The 17,203-nt window shown below is 46.2% G+C and overlaps 1 protein-coding gene across 9 annotated transcripts in view; it reads left to right on the forward strand.

The window, feature by feature from the left end:
• LOC106563223 (guanine nucleotide exchange factor VAV2) overlaps positions 1-17,203 on the forward strand; it is a 242,976-nt gene that overhangs the window by 211,306 nt on the left and 14,467 nt on the right. For all 9 annotated transcript variants that reach the window (XM_014128593.3, XM_014128595.3, XM_014128597.3 and 6 more), the window contains 7 exons: positions 1,379-1,477; positions 2,625-2,693; positions 2,805-2,905; positions 8,537-8,636; positions 10,818-10,913; positions 14,956-15,024; positions 15,768-15,854. In XM_014128593.3, coding sequence (XP_013984068.1) covers positions 1,379-1,477; positions 2,625-2,693; positions 2,805-2,905; positions 8,537-8,636; positions 10,818-10,913; positions 14,956-15,024; positions 15,768-15,854 — 621 coding nt within the window. The remainder of the gene's footprint in view (positions 1-1,378; positions 1,478-2,624; positions 2,694-2,804; positions 2,906-8,536; positions 8,637-10,817; positions 10,914-14,955; positions 15,025-15,767; positions 15,855-17,203) is intronic.

Genomic DNA, 17,203 nt, shown 5'->3' on the forward strand with positions numbered 1-17,203 from the left:
CTATGTGTGTGTGACTCACCGTGACGTCAACATACCACCGTCAACAACATGACAGTCTCTCTGTATGACATCATCAAAAGCCGCCACATGCCAGATCAAAACCCCGATCCAGCCTCTCAATAAAACGCTGCTGTCATCAGTTCCTATGGCAGCTCTGTAGCGGTGCTCCCTGGTTGGGTGGGTGGTTTCTGTTACCCAGCTGGATCTGGGCCTGGGAGTCTCTAATTGGCTGTGGTTTGACTTGATTATCCCCCTATTGTATTATCAGAACTGCTAATTAACATTCAGCCCAGTTCCAGATGACACAATAGAATGAATACTCCTCTCAACACAACAACCAAGACTGTTGACAGACAATTGAGACGGAGATGATGTCATATTTTTGCACGTTCGTATTATTATTCACAGATGTTTTTTATTAGTAATTTTTTTTCAACTGTCTCTCAGTTTTGCATTACGTTGTGATTCACTGATCTGATGCTGTTAGGCTAGCCAGCCTCCCACTCCGCTCCCCGCCACCCCCCAAACCGTAGGCCCTATGAGTAATGCTCTGTGTTCCTCTGTTTGTTTTCCCTGTCCTCGTTCTCCTCCTCGCCCTAATGGCGGGCCTGTTTGCGTGGTCAAATAAGTCTGGATGTGGCGGCGGCTACGTTTGCCTTGGCCGTTCCACGCTCCCCGGCTTGTCTCTGCTCTCCTCTGCTCTGTGGCTGGCCCCAGATGTTCCCCTGATACAGAGCTACATACACATATGTTCATTAGCACTTGGCCATGAGCAAGCCAGCCAGCAGTCAACTCATACAAAGCCTCGGTTCCAGTGTTTATGTCACCGCTTTCCCACAACACGGACAATCGGCTCGCGTTACACAACCTGGTCCCAGCAATTACAGTTCATCAGAAGTATCATATTCTATTGGATCATGTAGGAGTGCAGTGAGGAGGGAGAATTGGGATCATTTCATTAAAAATGCCCATCAAATTCCCATTGAGGGGTTTGGATGCAGTCCTGCGGGGCCTCTGGGGGTGGCGGGCTCTGTTCTGTTTACAGTCACAACTCCCTATTGGCAGCTGAAACTCAAAGGGGAAATACATTGCGTCCTTCGTGTGTCCTTGTTACCTCATTAATTCGGCAGATGTTGAAGTCCATTTGGATGATGAATATTGTACATTGTATAGAATGGTAAACAGTGTATACAGGATGTGTACAGTACAATATGATTTGTAATAAAGACCTTGTCAGAGCATGACTAAATAGCAGCCCCATGCATTTGAGACCCATCATTAGACAATTAGCCACATGAACCACACTGTTAGTGACGTGTCATACAATGACAAAATGTCAGCCCAGCTTCAGTTCTCCTGCCGTTAATTACCTCCACAGAAAATGGGCATGACAGAAGACGACAAGAGACACTGCTGCTTAGTGGAGATCCAGGAGACTGAGGCCAAGTACTACAAGACGCTGGAGGACATTGAGAAGGTGGGTGAGGGACGGAGGTGGGGAGAAGTTGTGTGTGTGTGTGTGTGTGTGTGTGTGCGGAGGGTGGCTGGCAGTGTTGGTTGTAGCTTTCTGCTAGAGTAGGTATGTTTTGTCACGTCTCCTGTGTCAAACACACAGGCAGGGAGCGGTGTGGAAATGTCAGCTATTGGCAGGTTCATTGGAGAGGACAAATGTCAGTGGAGCAGGTCGATGGGCTTATTATTGGCACGGTCCCATGGGAAGAGACCGATCCCCAGGGCTCTATGGATACACACTCGCACCCACACACATACACACAAACAGTTCTCCCAAGGTTGTAAATGATGTTTAGATCAGCGGTTAAACAGCAGCTTCTCCATGATGAGAAATATATTTTTGTCAATAATATCCAGTGGTTCCATTAGACTAAAGGTGTGTTTGTGTTTGCTGAGCCAATTAAACCAGAATCACCTTCTTATAATCAGAGGGCTTGTTAGAGTTGGGGTTAATAGAGCTGTCATCTCTTCATTGCATTTTAATAGATCTATTTGTTATCATTAAGATTATGTAATGTGACAAGCATACAATGACGTTAGTCAAACAACAGGGAAAGTGTGCGCCAGTTAACATCGGTTTAGCAAACACAATCAGTGCTCGGCATTCACAGCATGTCATAGGCACTCTAAACGGACAGCTCGCACGCGTCCGTGTGTCTAAGAGAGGGATTAGGCTAGCAGTACCACGTTCTACTGAAGCCTGTTTTGAGATGGAGTTTCTTTGGTGTCTAGCGCATGCCATTGAATTGAACTGGTGTTTTATTCACACCTTTACACTACCACCCATGTATCTACAATATCAACAGCTTGAGTCAAGCACAACTCAGATGTAGGATCTTCATTTGACCGATATTGTCACCGTAGAATAATTGAACGTTTAGTCCATAATGTTGATTGATCGGTGGTTGGGCTATTAGCTGGCCGAAAGTAGGCTGCATGAAAAGTGCAATACTGTTAATGTAACCGTGTGTTAGAGTGCATTTACAGTTTATTTATGTAAATCATAAAGCTAATCTGCTTTTCTTGCGGGGCAGGAAAATTCTCAGCAACAAATGCATGGTCAAATTACCTGTGTATTTTAATTTCACTACTGCTGTTTTGGTATTGTACAGAATTATATGATTCCCCTGAAGCAAGTTCTAAGTCCACAAGACATGGGGGCCATCTTTGTAAATCTGGAGGTGAGTACATGCTGGTGATGATGAGAGTGATCCTTGTGTCAGTGTTGATGGTAGAGGTTGTGTTAAGAAGTGTGCCACCATGCTAAGTGTGGTTGTGCTGGATCCATACAGGATGTGATTAAGGTCCACTTTGCTCTGCTGAGGGCCATCGACCTCAACATGGTGAGCGGAGGCAATGGTCTGGGGAAGATCTTCATAGACTTCAAGGAAAGGTTAGTAACCTCAAGGAGATGTGTGTGTGTGTGTGTGTGTGTGTGTGTGTGTGTGTGTGTGTGTGTGTGTGTGTGTGTGTGTGTGTGTGTGTGTGTGTGTGTGTGTGTGTGTGTGTGTGTGTGTGTGTGTGTGTGTGTGATCAGTATTCCCTGTCCTGCCCTTTGTGCATGCAGTTGGATTTAGATGCACGATTTCCTGATAAGACTGGCTAAATGGGATTAGTTTCAACGGAGTAAGTCAATTCATTTAAAACGCATGTAAGCAAATAGCTGACTGGGTCTGTAGCACTGTAATAAAGAAAATAACCTAGTTAGGAGGATAGCAGCCTCTACATGTTCTGTGTAGGGTGTGTATACTGTTGACATGGATTCCTGTCTTCTACTATGTTCATGAAACACAGTGGATAGAAGAGGAGGCAGTCAGAGCTCTAGAACACTCCAGCTGCAGTACAGTACTGTGGATGATGATTTGCATGCAAACGGTGGAGTACTGTTGTGATTCCCGCTGCGCTGCTCACTAGGTCATTGTAATAATGGCTCTGGTAATGACGGGATGTAGCCATGACAGCCCTCCAGGAATGTTAGTCCTGATTCAGACTTATTCTAGGACATTCACATGGAGCTGGAGCCAAACCTCCCAAAGTATATATGTGTGTGTGTGTGTGTGTGTGTGTGTGTGTGTGTGTGTGTGTGTGTGTGTGTGTGTGTGTGTGTGTGTGTGTGTGTGTGTGTGTGTGTGAATGAGCATGTTTGTGTGTACACTGGATGGTGATCTGATTACAGTAAACACCTGGTAAGGGCGATGTACTGTATGCTTGCAGCCGTCCCGCCACCCCAAACAGACAGCAATGGATTTGTATAGTTTCAGTTTGTCAGATTGTGTAGGTAATTATCTCATTGCAGGGCTGCTCGGGGAGCTTGGAGAGCTGCATCACAACAGGGCTAGCGTGACGGCGACGACACTCTCTATCCCAATCTGCCCCACTACCTCCACAAACACAAACTCCTCCTCCCCAACTTGCTGACACTGCTGATCTGATTGAGCTGTCCGTAGATCTCAACTCTCTCACGCTATGCTAAACCAGGCCTGTGATGTGGGCTCTTCACTAATGCATTACTGAAATACTACACTTTTAGGTCACTACACAGCTCCTAGTTATGGCCCACGGTCTAATTATGGGCCACCGCTTGGTCTGCCAGCTGATGCTACTGAAGGCCTCCACATTACTATGCCGTTTAGGGAGGTTCAACCTTCTACAAGTCACAACTCTAATCCTACACGGCATAGTAATGTGGAGGCCTTAAGTAGCATCAGCTGGCAGACAAAGCGGTGGCCCATAATTCGACCATGGGCCATAACTAGGAGCTGATGCTGTTCAGCAACAGGCTAAACAGCTCTTCCCTCCCGCCCTCCCATCACCAGAGCACTGAAAGATGGCAACGACAGGGAATGTTAATGTTTACCTTCTGTGACATTCTACTGAATGTGGAACAGGAGGGTATTTTGGGTAAATGATTCAGTTGATTTACACGGTGCTGTGCTGAACCGTGTGTCAGCTGCCTTTGGTATTCAGGAGATGATTGACAGACAAGCTCCAGTTGTTTCACTATGAGTGGCTGGCTCTCTACCCAGTAACAGAGCCTGGAGAACCGGGGATTTGGCACCACTCAGATGAATCCATTCTCATAAAAGCCCCTTGTCGATTGGTTCTAAGGACCGGCTTCGTTTAATTAATGTTGTTATCTCCACTTGTAAGTCCCAGTGACCTTTGCAACAATCGGCCAGCTTTTTCTTTTCTCTTTGAGAAATGAATAAAAAGCTTTTCAAGTTGTCATTGCTGCGCCCAGTGAATGATGAAAATGTCAATGTTCTCCACAGCACTGCAGCTAATGGCAGCTTTTCTAAAAGGTCCTAAGGCTTGGTGACAGGCTTAATGTACTGTTTAGAGGAAGGCAGACTACCTTTTTAAGTGTTCCCCATGTTGGTTTCCCATACCTTACATTGGTGGCTTGCCACTTTTCCCAAACCCCAATCTCATTTCCGGAGTAATCCGCACCCCTGATAACACTGTAATATGTACTTAGAGGCAAACAGAGAGGTGTTTCACCAGAGGGCGCCGCCAGCGTTCCCCTCCATTTGCTGTGTGCTGGATTTGTTCAGTGGAGGTGAGGAGGTTCCAATGCTTCGTGTCAGACAATATCATTACCTCTCTCTGCAGCCTGTCACTTCTGATTTGCTGGGAGATTTCCTCTCCAGCCTGACACTGTATTCCAATGCCACTGCAGACTCCCTACAGAGGTGGGGAGAGCAGTTACTCCAAATTGTATTTTCTCTGAAATAAGGTGCATGACGGCGTTCCCATAATGAGAGACTGTGTAGCTGCAGCAGGGGCGATATTACTGACCGGAAGAGAGAGAGGAGGAATTTAAAGAGGGAATTTACACTGCACTGACTGAGGAAAATCTCCCTCTCTCCCACGGGAGACCTCAGTCTAAAGCGACTGGCGTTTAGGGGTTGTTTCCTCAACAAGCTTTTTTTACCGTCCATCTTCCGCCTTCACTCCCTCTCTCTTGTCCCTCTCTAGTACTTTATGAATACAACCCTAGACTGTTTGGTTCTTGCCGTTGTCACATTGCAGTAGGACATTTAGTCTAGGACACGTCTTGACAGGCGCTGCTACCCCCGAGACTGGCAGGCAACAGAAGCGGCAGAGGCCAAGTGAATCAGGACATTTTCCGCTTCACTTCAACACCTTTTCCCCATGACACGTCAAGCTCTTTGAGGGCCTGGCGGAAGCCGTCGTGTAGACAAAGTGCTGCTTGAACATCATAGAGAGCTCATTCCCTTTGGGGCCTTGATCCATGCTGTCTAAAATGTCTAAACTGTCTAAAATAGAATCCCAATTGACTCATCATCATCATCCAGTCTGTATGGCCATTAGAACATCGTTTGGTTAACAGAACCCTCATTACAGTCATTTCCGTCCAGTTATGCATTCGTTTATATGAGAGAGATGAAGGGAATGTGTCCATCAGCAGTCGTCTGTGCAGTCCATGGTATTTCTGTGGTGTTGAGGTCTGCTTTATACAGTGGTGGCTCATATTGTTTTACCAGTCCGTCCTGTGAGTTATCCTTACCACTCTTGGATCAGTTACTCTACTCTTAACATGACGGTTCAGGGTTAGCTTAAGAGTAGAATTGCACAGATTCTTATGCTTGTGCAATTCACCTATGAGAGAGAGAGCGAGAGAGAGACTGAGTCACTCACTCACTCGTAGAGCAAAGGAATGAAACATAGAACTTTAAAGGGAAAGAGAAGTCGTACCTGTTGGTTTCTAAGGGAGCTTAACTGCACATGTCTCCCAGTGAGATGTGTCCAGACATCAGGAGAGGCTGTGCCTGTCAGTGTCTCACGGGCTAATTATGTCTGTGTGTACATGGCTTTGTGTGTGTGTGTGTGTGTGTGTGTGTGTGTGTGTGTGTGTGTGTGTGTGTGTGTGTGTGTGTGTGTGTGTGTGTGTGTGTGTGTGTGTGTGTGTGTGTGTGTGTGTAATCATCCCCTTTGTTCCACTGCCTGTCTCTGGGAGAACAAAGACAGTGACTCTCCTTTAGAACTGGAGCAACAAGAAAGCCTGTTATCAGAGGGGTCTGTAAGTATTAGCATTAACACTGTGACATGTCCTCTCTGCTGTGTCATTGTCAGAGCAGGCCCTGTGTCCCACGTTGAGGCCTGTCACTGGGCAGGGGACAAATGTCTCTGTTAGGATGGCCTATGTTCGCTGCCTCTCCTGCCTGGTTTAGGAGTGTTTTTAGTGGTGGTGGAGGAGCTCCAGAAAGTGGGCCCTCAGGCACAGAGGCACTGTCCCAGACACACTACACAGGCTACAGGAAACCCTGCTGTGAACGCTGCCTAACCCCCCAACCAGCTGAGCTCTTCATCTCTTGTGCAGGTTCTTCATCTGTCTCCTCCTGTTTTGTCTGTATCTTTCTCCCTCGCCTCCTGCTTTCTGTCTGTCTGTCTGTCTGTCTGTCTGTCTGTCTGTCTGTCTGTCTGTCTGTCTGTCTGTCTGTCTGTCTGTCTGTCTGTCTGTCTGTCTGTCTGTCTGTCTGTCTGTCTGTCTGTCTGTCTGTCTGTCTGTCTGTCTTATTCTTCTTATATTCAAAATGATTCAAAACCTTGTGTCTAGTCTCAGTGTGTGTCTAACGTACCTGTAATCCATTGTCTCACACTCATCACAATATCACTTTCCCCACCAGTCCCTCCACCTTCAACATCACGCTCCTGAAATGGCCTCGTAAAATAAGACCTTCATGTTCAATTAGGTCTGTGACACCTGTCCCCGGACCCTCAGGATGCTGGATCTAACTGCCTCTGCCTGGCTGCTGTCTCATTATTGACCAAGGCCCCCATTAATCTTCATCAGAGGAGACGAGCCGTCTTCCTGGTTGTGGATCAGGCCCTAATCATGCCCTTGTTAGCCCCAGGCCTCGCTGTCTCTGACCCAAGCCCAGGAAGGGAGCCTCACAGTGGGTGGCCATAGCTACGTTGCTTGGCCTGAGTTCCAACCATCCAGGCATTACTGGGGTTTAGGGATGGAGAGAGCCGGCCAGATAGTCAGACACTGGATGAGAGGTTGGATAAGTTAGTAGGCATTGTAAATGGGTTTGTGCAATCTGAAGGTGCTTAGTTAGGCGGTTTGTTTCTGTAAGATGCTTGGGGAAGGAAGTGGGTAGGGTAGTTCCTATTGTCAAAGCACTCTATTAGTGGCTTATGCTGAAAGTTGAGGATTAAGTTAAAAGGTTTAGTGAAGTTCTGTAGTAGTTGAATTGAAAGAAGAAGATAACCACCGTTGTTTAAAAACATGGGAGACGTCTCCCAGCTCTCTGTAGCAGTGCTCTTGTCACCGTCAAGGATCTGTCAGAGACATGATTAGACCTTAAAAATGGCAGCTCTGCTCCGCTCCAAATTAAGAGAGAGACTGTCAAAAGCGTCAGAGGGGCTTGGCGCTGCCCGTCGTGCCAATGCCCTACTTTGAAAAAGGATAGAGAGAAATCTGTGCCACGCACGGTGCCATCCTCTAGGCAAGATTACGTTGGACTCGTTCCTGGATGAAGCGATGTGTGTCAGGTGCCCATTATGCCATCTAATGAACCTCACTGGCCCAAATGAACACACTTTCTGCCTAAGAGAACTCTTCAAAGCAATATATTAGAATCACTATCTTTCATTAGTGTACGGTAATTAAACTATAATTATGACTTATTGGGTAGACTCGTGGATTCTTCAAAATATTGCCTTGGCTTTACACTTCATGTATTACTTTCCTATTAATATATGCATTTTACATCTGCCCCCTATGGTGGCAAATGGGTCACCCACTGAACTGTTTAATACTGTAGTAATTATTTGATATCTAACTCTGTTAGCATGGCTTACTCCTCCTTAGTGGCAAAGGCCCAATGTGTTATTACCTAATAAACTGGTCCTTAGAGTCAAAAGCATATTGGTCTATGATGAACTGTGTTGATATTGTGTACCCTTTGCAGGAACCCTACAATAGAATACAATATATGCTTGTAATAAAAGCGTAAGAGTGAGAATAAAGGTGGTGATGTAATGTTGTGTGCAGGTTGCTGATCTACGGCCAGTACTGCAGCCACATGGAGACCGCTCAGAAGACACTGGATGAGCTCATCACCACGCGGGAGGACGTCAAGATGAAAGTAGAGGTACACTAACCAAACACACACATATACCATCACCCTCCCTTACCACCCAGCTGATATCTGCCTAACATTGGAGCAAAGTTGCTTCAAAACCAGCCTTGGTGTTTTGAATCATTCCATTTTACAATGATAGTTTGGCTTCCGTCTAAAGCTACTATACTCTAGTAGGACAAACAGCAGTGTCCTGCAAGATCTGATGAACCTGGAATCCCCTGCTGGATCAAATCATGGCCCACTGCTGGCCCAGCCATGCTGCTGGGTTGCACATTTCCGAGTTTTTATCTCTGACCCAGTTCCCAACTAGTGTCAGTAGAAGACAGGTCCCTAGGTCCTGGCCCTGAGGCCTGGGGATGTCCTCCTAACACAGCGAAACTCACTCAGAGATCTACAGTACTGTACAGTCTCTAACTGCCCTCTGTCACTGAGGGACAAGTACCTCCCGGTCAGCCCTAACCACACTAATACATCCTTACCACGGCTGATTGCAGCTGACTGTCTGGAAATAAAACCAAAGGCTACTGGAAGGCTTTGAGAGTGTCCGAGAGAGGACACAGAAAACGTCAACTAGTAACTTCTCTGTAGAAAACGAAACCCAAACCAAAATCAGAAGTGACGATAGGAGAAGGGTAGTTACTAGTGATAGAAGGCTAGTAGCTCTGTGGTGAAGTGGGGGATTGGGGTACATTAGATTAGGGTGTAGGATAGGGGGAAAGCCTGATATTGGGTCTGGGAGCTGTTGACATAATGGAGATGATTATCACCCTGTTGTCTGACATATAGAAGGGCTTTGGAATTGATTCTCCCTGCTCAGCCTCACTCTCGGAGCATTCACACACACACATGCATGCGCACACACACAGACACAAACAGGCACGCACGCACACACACACACACACAGACACACATGCATGCACTCACACACGCTTACACACACACACACTGACAACAATGTGGCTTTTAAAGTGGATTAGAATCAGAGTTATCCCCTCAGGAGAGAGAGAGACATCAGGCCTGATAATCCCAGTGAACAATGAACGTCTCTTTCTGTAGAGCAGAGGAAAGCATTCGGTATCTACTGGGTTACGATGGCTCATGGTCTTACTCAATGCATTATAAAGCAGCTATATGGCTGGTTGTTTATATTTTCAGTAGCAAGGACGTTGTTATGGCTATTATTCAGAGAGAGGGAGGAATGTCCGTATCAGTCTGAATGGCTTGGTGTAGTTGTTGTCTAAGTGGTAGGGGCTAGGGACACCGCTGTTGGTACTGTTGTTGGAATGCACTATTTTATTTGGCCCCCCAAGTTTTCTGAGCAAAAATATTATCTTCTTGCGGTCAATTTGCAGAATAGAAATGTTTGTATTGTGTTCCGTCCCCCTGACCATCCATTCAAGAAAAAAAAAATCAGCCTGCGTGTCACGCCCTGACCTGAGAGAGAGGATTTGTTTCTCTATGTGGTTAGGTCAGGGTGTTGGGGGGGCATTCTATGTTTTGTATTTCTTTGTGTTGGGCCGAGTATGGTTCCTAACCAGAGGCAGCTGTCTATCGTTGTCTCTGATTAGGAATCATACTTAGGCAGCCTTCTTCCACCTGTGTTTGTGGGATCTTGTTTTTGTATTGCTGTGAGTATCCTGCAAAACTTTTCGTTCGTTCGTTCGTTCGTTCGTTCGTTCGTTCGTTCGTTCGTTCGTTCGTTGTGTTGTTTTGGTTTTTGCTGGTTCACCGTTAAATAAAATATGATGAACCCAACACACGCTGCGCCTTGGTCGACCTTTACCGACGGACGTTACACTGCGGCTGAATCTAGTTGATGATCCCTGGTATACACAGTTCCATGTTCTGATACATTGTAGGAATGCATTATATACTGAACAAAAATATAAACGCAAAATGTAAAGTGTTGGTCCATATTTCATGAGCTGAAATAAAAGATTCCAGAAATGTTCCATATGCACAAAAAGTATATTTCTCTCAAATTTCTTTATATCCCAGTTGGTGAGCATTTCTCCTTTGCCAAGACAATCCAGCATGATCATTACACAGGTGCACCTCGTGCTGGGGACAATAAAAGGCCACTCTAAAATGTGCAGTTTTGTCACAACACAATAACTGAAATTGTAGCATGTTGTGTTTATATTTTTGTTCAGTGTAGTATATGTATTGTGAAAAGTTCTGTTTTGGTAGGAGTGCACTATGAAGGTGCAGGAAGGGAAGTTCAAGCTCCAGGACCTGTTGGTAGTGCCCATGCAGAGAGTACTAAAGTACCATCTCCTACTCAAGGTAAGTGGCATTACAAACCCACAATACAACTTGTGGTAACCCTTAGGCATTAACGTCGATGGAAATAATGTGACACATTCACATAATTCCTCAGCACCATCACTCTTCACAAAAGAGGGACATTCTTTCAGACAATTAGAAAATTCTGAGCATTTCTTGGTATAGAGGTTTGTGTGCTAGGTTTGTTAAGGCTGAATCTCATGTGGCCACTCAGTGTACATCCTGGTGTCCCTCCATTTCCCCTCGACCCTGGTGTCCCTCCATTTCCCCTCGACCCTGGTGTCCCTCCATTTCCCCTCGACCCTGGTGTCCCTCCATTTCCCCTCGACCCTGGTGTCCCTCCATTTCCCCTCGACCCTGGTGTCCCTCCATTTCCCCTCGACCCTGGTGTCCCTCCATTTCCCCTCGACCCTGGTGTCCCTCCATTTCCCCTCGACCCTGGTGTCCCTCCATTTCCCCTCGACCCTGGTGTCCCTCCATTTCCCCTCGACCCTGGTGTCCCTCCATTTCCCCTCGACCCTGGTGTCCCTCCATTTCCCCTCGACCCTGGTGTCCCTCCATTTCCCCTCGACCCTGGTGTCCCTCCATTTCCCCTCGACCCTGGTGTGCCTCCATTTCCCCTCGACCCTGGTGTCCCTCCATTTCCCCTCGACCCTGGTGTCCCTCCATTTCCCCTCGACCCTGGTGTCCCTCCATTTCCCCTCGACCCTGGTGTCCCTCCATTTCCCCTCGACCCTGGTCCTCTTCAAGCCCATTACAGGAGGCTGCTGAGGGGAGGATGGCTCATAATAATGTCCGGAACAGAGAAAATGGAATAGTATCAAACACCTGCAAACCAAGTGTTTGATGTATTTGATACCATTCCACAATTCTGCTCCAGTCATGACCACAAGCCACTTCTCCCCAATTAAGGTGCCACCAACCTCCAGTGATGTCCATAGACATGGTTTAAACATACTCACAGTGTGGCCACTCCAGTCCACACAGACAACCAACTGAGCCTCGTTTCCGGGAACTCTCCCTTAGTAGACATGCTAGTACAGTAGTCATATATAAAACAAGCTGGCCAGGCTGCCTGATTCAAAACATGATGAATTAACCAGGCCAGCTCAATAATGAATGAGGTGGGGCTAGCTGATGACGTGTGTATGAAGAGAGTAGACGTGAGCGGAGCGCATGGCAGGTGATGATGGGGGGACTGCAGTGTGTGGTTTGTTTTTCATCTCAGACTGGGCTGACTGGCTAACTGGCTGGCTGACTGGCTAACTGGCTGACTGACTGACTGGCTGGCTAACTGACTGGCTGACTGGCTAACTGGCTGACTGACTGGCTAACTGGCTGGCTGACTGGCTGGCTGACTGGCTGGCTAACTGACTGGCTGACTGGCTAACTGGCTGGCTGACTGGCTAACTGGCTGGCTGACTGGCTGGCTAACTGACTGGCTAACTGGCTGACTGGCTGAATGGCTGACTGAATGGCTGACTAACTGGCTAACTGACTGGCTGGCTGACTGAATGGAAACTCTGACTGACTGGCTGACTGACTGGCTAACTGACTGACTGGCTGGCTGGCTGACTGACTGAATGGCAACTCTGACTGACTGGCTGACTGACTGACTGGCTGACTGACTGGCTAACTGAGTGACTGGCTGACTGTCTGAATGGCTGACTGGCTGGCTGGCTGACTGGCTGACTGACTGACTGAATGGCAACTCTGACTGGCTGAGTAACTGACTGACTGGCTGACTGACTGGCTAACTGACTGACTGGCTGGCTGGCTGACTGGCAGGAGATTCAGAGAAGAGAAACTGTGTTCAAATCAGCCATGCTCTAATCACATTACATGCAGGCCCATTTCCCTCCTTCCCATAGCTTTGTGGTTAAGGATTAATATGCCGTGGTCCCAGGGTGTTCAACTGACAGGCTGTGTGTGTGTGTGTGTGTGTGTGTGTGTGTGTGTGTGTGTGTGTGTGTGTGTGTGTGTGTGTGTGTGTGTGTGTGTGTGTGTGTGTGTGTGTGTGTGTGTGTGTGTGTGTGTGTAAGCCTTAGGGCACATCTTTACTGTGATTAAGCCATATCTGGTCTTTGTCAGAATTACACAGTACACAGCTTATACTGTAGCAAATCATTCTGTCTTCAATGACATGGCCAGCAGGCCTAAACTTGCCAACACACACATACCATGTACTGTATAACTCACTCCCATATTATCTTCCCACACTTACCCTTTCTCTAGAAAACTGCTGAAGCATGCATAAAGTCCACCTGAAAGTGTCAGTTATAACATCACATGCTCTATATTAGCATTTCCCAACTCCGGTCCTCCAGTACCCCCAATATTACACATTGTATTGTAACCCTGGACAAGCACACCTGATTCAACTTGTCAACTAATCATCAAGCCCTCAATGAGCTGAATCAGGTGTGTTTGTCCAGGGCTACAACAAAATGGTGTGCTGTTGGGGGTACTGGAGGACCGGAGTTGGGACCCCCTGCATTATATGCACAGATGTTCCACTAGTACAGTACCTCTGAGAGGCAGGGAGAATATATGTGGACTGGCTCTAAATAACCCTCATTGTTTGCTGTAGCGTCCATATTTTTAGAAGACGCACAGATTTTCTCATGAAGTATTCACTGTTTTTACACAGAAAAACATATTTTGTGGTGATGAAGTTTAGTGAGGGTTCATATGAGTTATATGAGTGTAACTGGGAGGTTTTCTGTTTCCCTCCCTGGTGTGGTGTTGTCATACTGAGTTATGTGAATGTGTGTGTAGAGTGTGTGGTAGTGTATTGTGAGTGTGTGTGTGTAGAGTGTGTGGTAGTGTATTGTGACTGTGTGTGTAGAGTGTGTGGTAGTGTACTGTGAGTGTGTGTGTAGAGTGTGTGGTAGTGTATTGTGAGTGTGTGTGTAGAGTGTGTGGTAGTGTATTGTGAGTGTGTGTGTAGAGTGTGTGGTAGTGTATTGTAAGTGTGTGTGTAGTGTGTAGTAGTGTATTGTAAATGTGTGTGTGGTAGTGTATTGTGAGTGTGTGTGTAGAGTGTGTGGTAGTGTATTGTAAGGGTGTGTGGTAGTGTATTGTGAGTGTGTGTGTGGAGTGTGTGTGTGAGTAGAGTGTGTGGTAGTGTATTGTGAGTATGTGTGTGTGTGGTAGTGTTGTGAGTGTGTGTGTAGAGTGTGCGGTAGTGTATTGTGAGTGTGTGCGTAGTGTGTGTGTAGAGTATTGTGAGTGTGTGTGTAGAGTGTGATATGGTATTGTGAGTGTGTGGTAGTGTATTGTGAGTGTGTGGTAGTGTATTGTGAGTGTGTCTGTAGTGTGTGTGATAGTGTATTGTGAGTGTGTGTGTGTGTAGAGTGTGATATTGTATTGTGAGCGTGTGGCAGTGTATTGTGAGTGTGTGTGTAGTGTGTGTGTGATAGTGTATTATGAGTGTGTGTGTGTATTGTGAGTGTGTGGTAGTGTATTGTGAATGTGTGTGATAGTGTATTGTGAGTGTGATATTGTGAGTGTGTGGTAGTGTATTGTGAATGTGTGTGATAGTGTATTGTGAGTGTGTGTGTAGAGTGTGATATTGTGAGTGTGTGGTAGTGTATTGTGTGTGTGTGTGTAGAGTGTGATATTGTGAGTGTGTGTGTAGTGTGTGTGATAGTGTATTGTGAGTGTGTGTGTAGAGTGTGATATTGTATTGTGAGTGTGTGGTAGTGTATTGTGAGTGTGTGTGATAGTGTATTGTAAGTGTGTGTGTAGAGTGTGATATTGTATTGTGAGTGTGTGGTAGTGTATTGTGAGTGTGTGTGATAGTGTGATAGTGTATTGTGAGTGTATGTGTAGAGTGTGATATTGTATTGTGAGTGTGTGTGATAGTGTATTGTGAGTGTGTGTGTAGAGTGTGATATTGTGAGTGTGGTAGTGTATTGTGAGTGTGTGTGATAGTGTATTGTGAGTGTGTGTGTAGAGTGTGATATTGTGAGTGTGTGGTAGTGTATTGTTAATGTGTGTGTTGTGTTCTTCACTGATGGAATGTAACTTCCCCTTACAGGAGCTGGTGAGTCATTCAACTGACCAACCTGACAGACAGCAGCTGAAGGAGGCGTTGGAGGCCATGCAGGTGTGTGTCACAGGAGGCTGCTGAGGGGAGGATGGCTCATAATAATGTCCGGAACAGAGAAAATGGAATAGCATCAAACACCTGCAAACCAAGTGTTTGATATATTTGATACCATTCCACTAATTCTGCTCCAGTCATGACCACAAGCCACTTCTCCCCAATTAAGGTGCCACCAACCTCCTGTGGTGTGTGTGTGTTTCGGTGTGTGTGTGTGTGTGTGTGTGTGTGTGTGTGTGTGTGTGTGTGTGTGTGTGTGTGTGTGTGTGTGTGTGTGTCGGGGTGTCTGTGTGTGTTTTTGTTTAACTATCCTTGTGGGTACCAGAAGTCCTCACAAGGATAGTAAAACAAGGAAAATTCGGACAAGTGGGTCCCCATGAGGAAAAATGCTATTTTAATCTTAAGGATTAGGTTTAGGATTACAAGTAAGATTAGGGGTTACGGTTAGGTTTAGGATTAGGAGTTAGGGTTAGGTATCGTTTTAGGCTTAGGCTTAGTCTTAGGTGTGTGTGTGTGTGTGTGTGTGTGTGTGTGTGTGTGCGTGTGCGTGTGCGTGTGCGTGCGTGCGTGCGTGCGTGCGTGCTTTCTTTAGGTTATTCCAGGTATGATCATCAACCATTGTGACATTTTTCTATTCATTCAAAAGGGCTGCTTGTGTGCATAGCTATGCATTATATTATAGCTTTAATTCAGCTGCCAGGATATAATAGATGTTATTCAGGTGTAAAAACAATGTGTCTCTGAAGGACTTGGCTATGTACATCAATGAAGTGAAGAGAGACAACGAGACCTTGAAGAAGATTAGTGAATTCCAGAACTCCATCGAGAACCTTGTAAGTAACTTGATTGTTGTAAACGACAGCAATTTTCTACAATCAGCACTGATGTTTCAATCAATAAGTACTGTTGACCCTTTGTACGCTGTCATGTTGGCGATTTAAATCAAATCATATTTTAATCAAATTTTATTTGTCACGTGGTTCATAAACAATGAAATGCTTGTTTACAGGCCTTTCCCAACAATTTAGAGAGAACAAAAATAGAGAAATAATAGAAAAGTAACAATAAATACACAATGAGTAAGGATAACTTGGCAATATACGCGGGGTACCAGTACCGAGTCGATGTGCAGGGGTACGAGGCAATTTGGGTAGATACGTACATATAACTAGGAATAAAGTGATAGATAATAAACGGTAGCAGCAGTAGCGTATGTGATGAGTCAAAACAGTTAGTGCAAAAAGGGTAAATGCAGATAGTCCAGGTAGCAATTGTTAACTATTTAACTAACTATTTAGCAGTCTTATGGCTTGGGGGTGGAAGCTGTTCAGGATCCTGTTGGTTCCAGACTTGGTGCATCGTTGCCGCTTTCCGTGCGGAATCAGAGAGAACAGTCTATGACTTGGGTGGCTGAAGTCTTTGACACTTTATTGAGATTGTCAAATATGTTGTTACTGTCAAATATTTATTGAGCAACATAGAGTGATTGCCCATCCCCCCTGGCCCCGACACACTCCTTCTCGCCAATTTCATGATATCCAATTCATAGTTACAGTCTTGTCCCATCGCTACAACTCCCGTACGGACTCGGGAGAGACGAAGGTCAAGAGCCATGCGTCCCCCGAAACACGACCCCGCCAAGCCGCACTGCTTCTTGACACACTTCCGCACCAATGTGTCGGAGGAAACACTGAATAACTGGCGACCCTGTCAGTGTGCATTCGCCCGTCCTGCCACAGGAGTCGCTAGAGCGCGATGGGACAAGGACATCTTGGCCGACCAAACCTTCCCCTAACCCGGACGACACTGGGCCGTCTCATGGGTCTCTCGGTAGCGGCTGGCTGCGACACAGCCCGGGATCGAACCTGTATCTGTAGTGACGCCTCAAGCACTGCATTGCCTCTCTCTCTCTCTCTCTGTCTATCTCTCTTTCTCTTTCTCAATCTCTCCTCTCTCTGCTTGCTCATCCCTCGCTTCCACTATTCGCACTCATCTGCAATTATCATGTCTCTCATAAATCATTTATTCTTCCAGTGTGAGCAGAGGATCTTTTTAAGTCTCAACGAATCCCAAACTAAAATGTGCCGTACAAGGCAGTGTTTAGTCTAACAGCAGATGGCTTTTATTGGCCTTGATATGTGCTTTAGATGAAGCCTCAGAGACAGCCACAGGCTGCTATTTT

Source organism: Salmo salar, chromosome 11 (genome assembly GCF_965601325.2).
Source record: "Salmo salar chromosome 11, fSalSal1, whole genome shotgun sequence".
Classification (NCBI taxonomy): domain Eukaryota; kingdom Metazoa; phylum Chordata; class Actinopteri; order Salmoniformes; family Salmonidae; genus Salmo; species Salmo salar.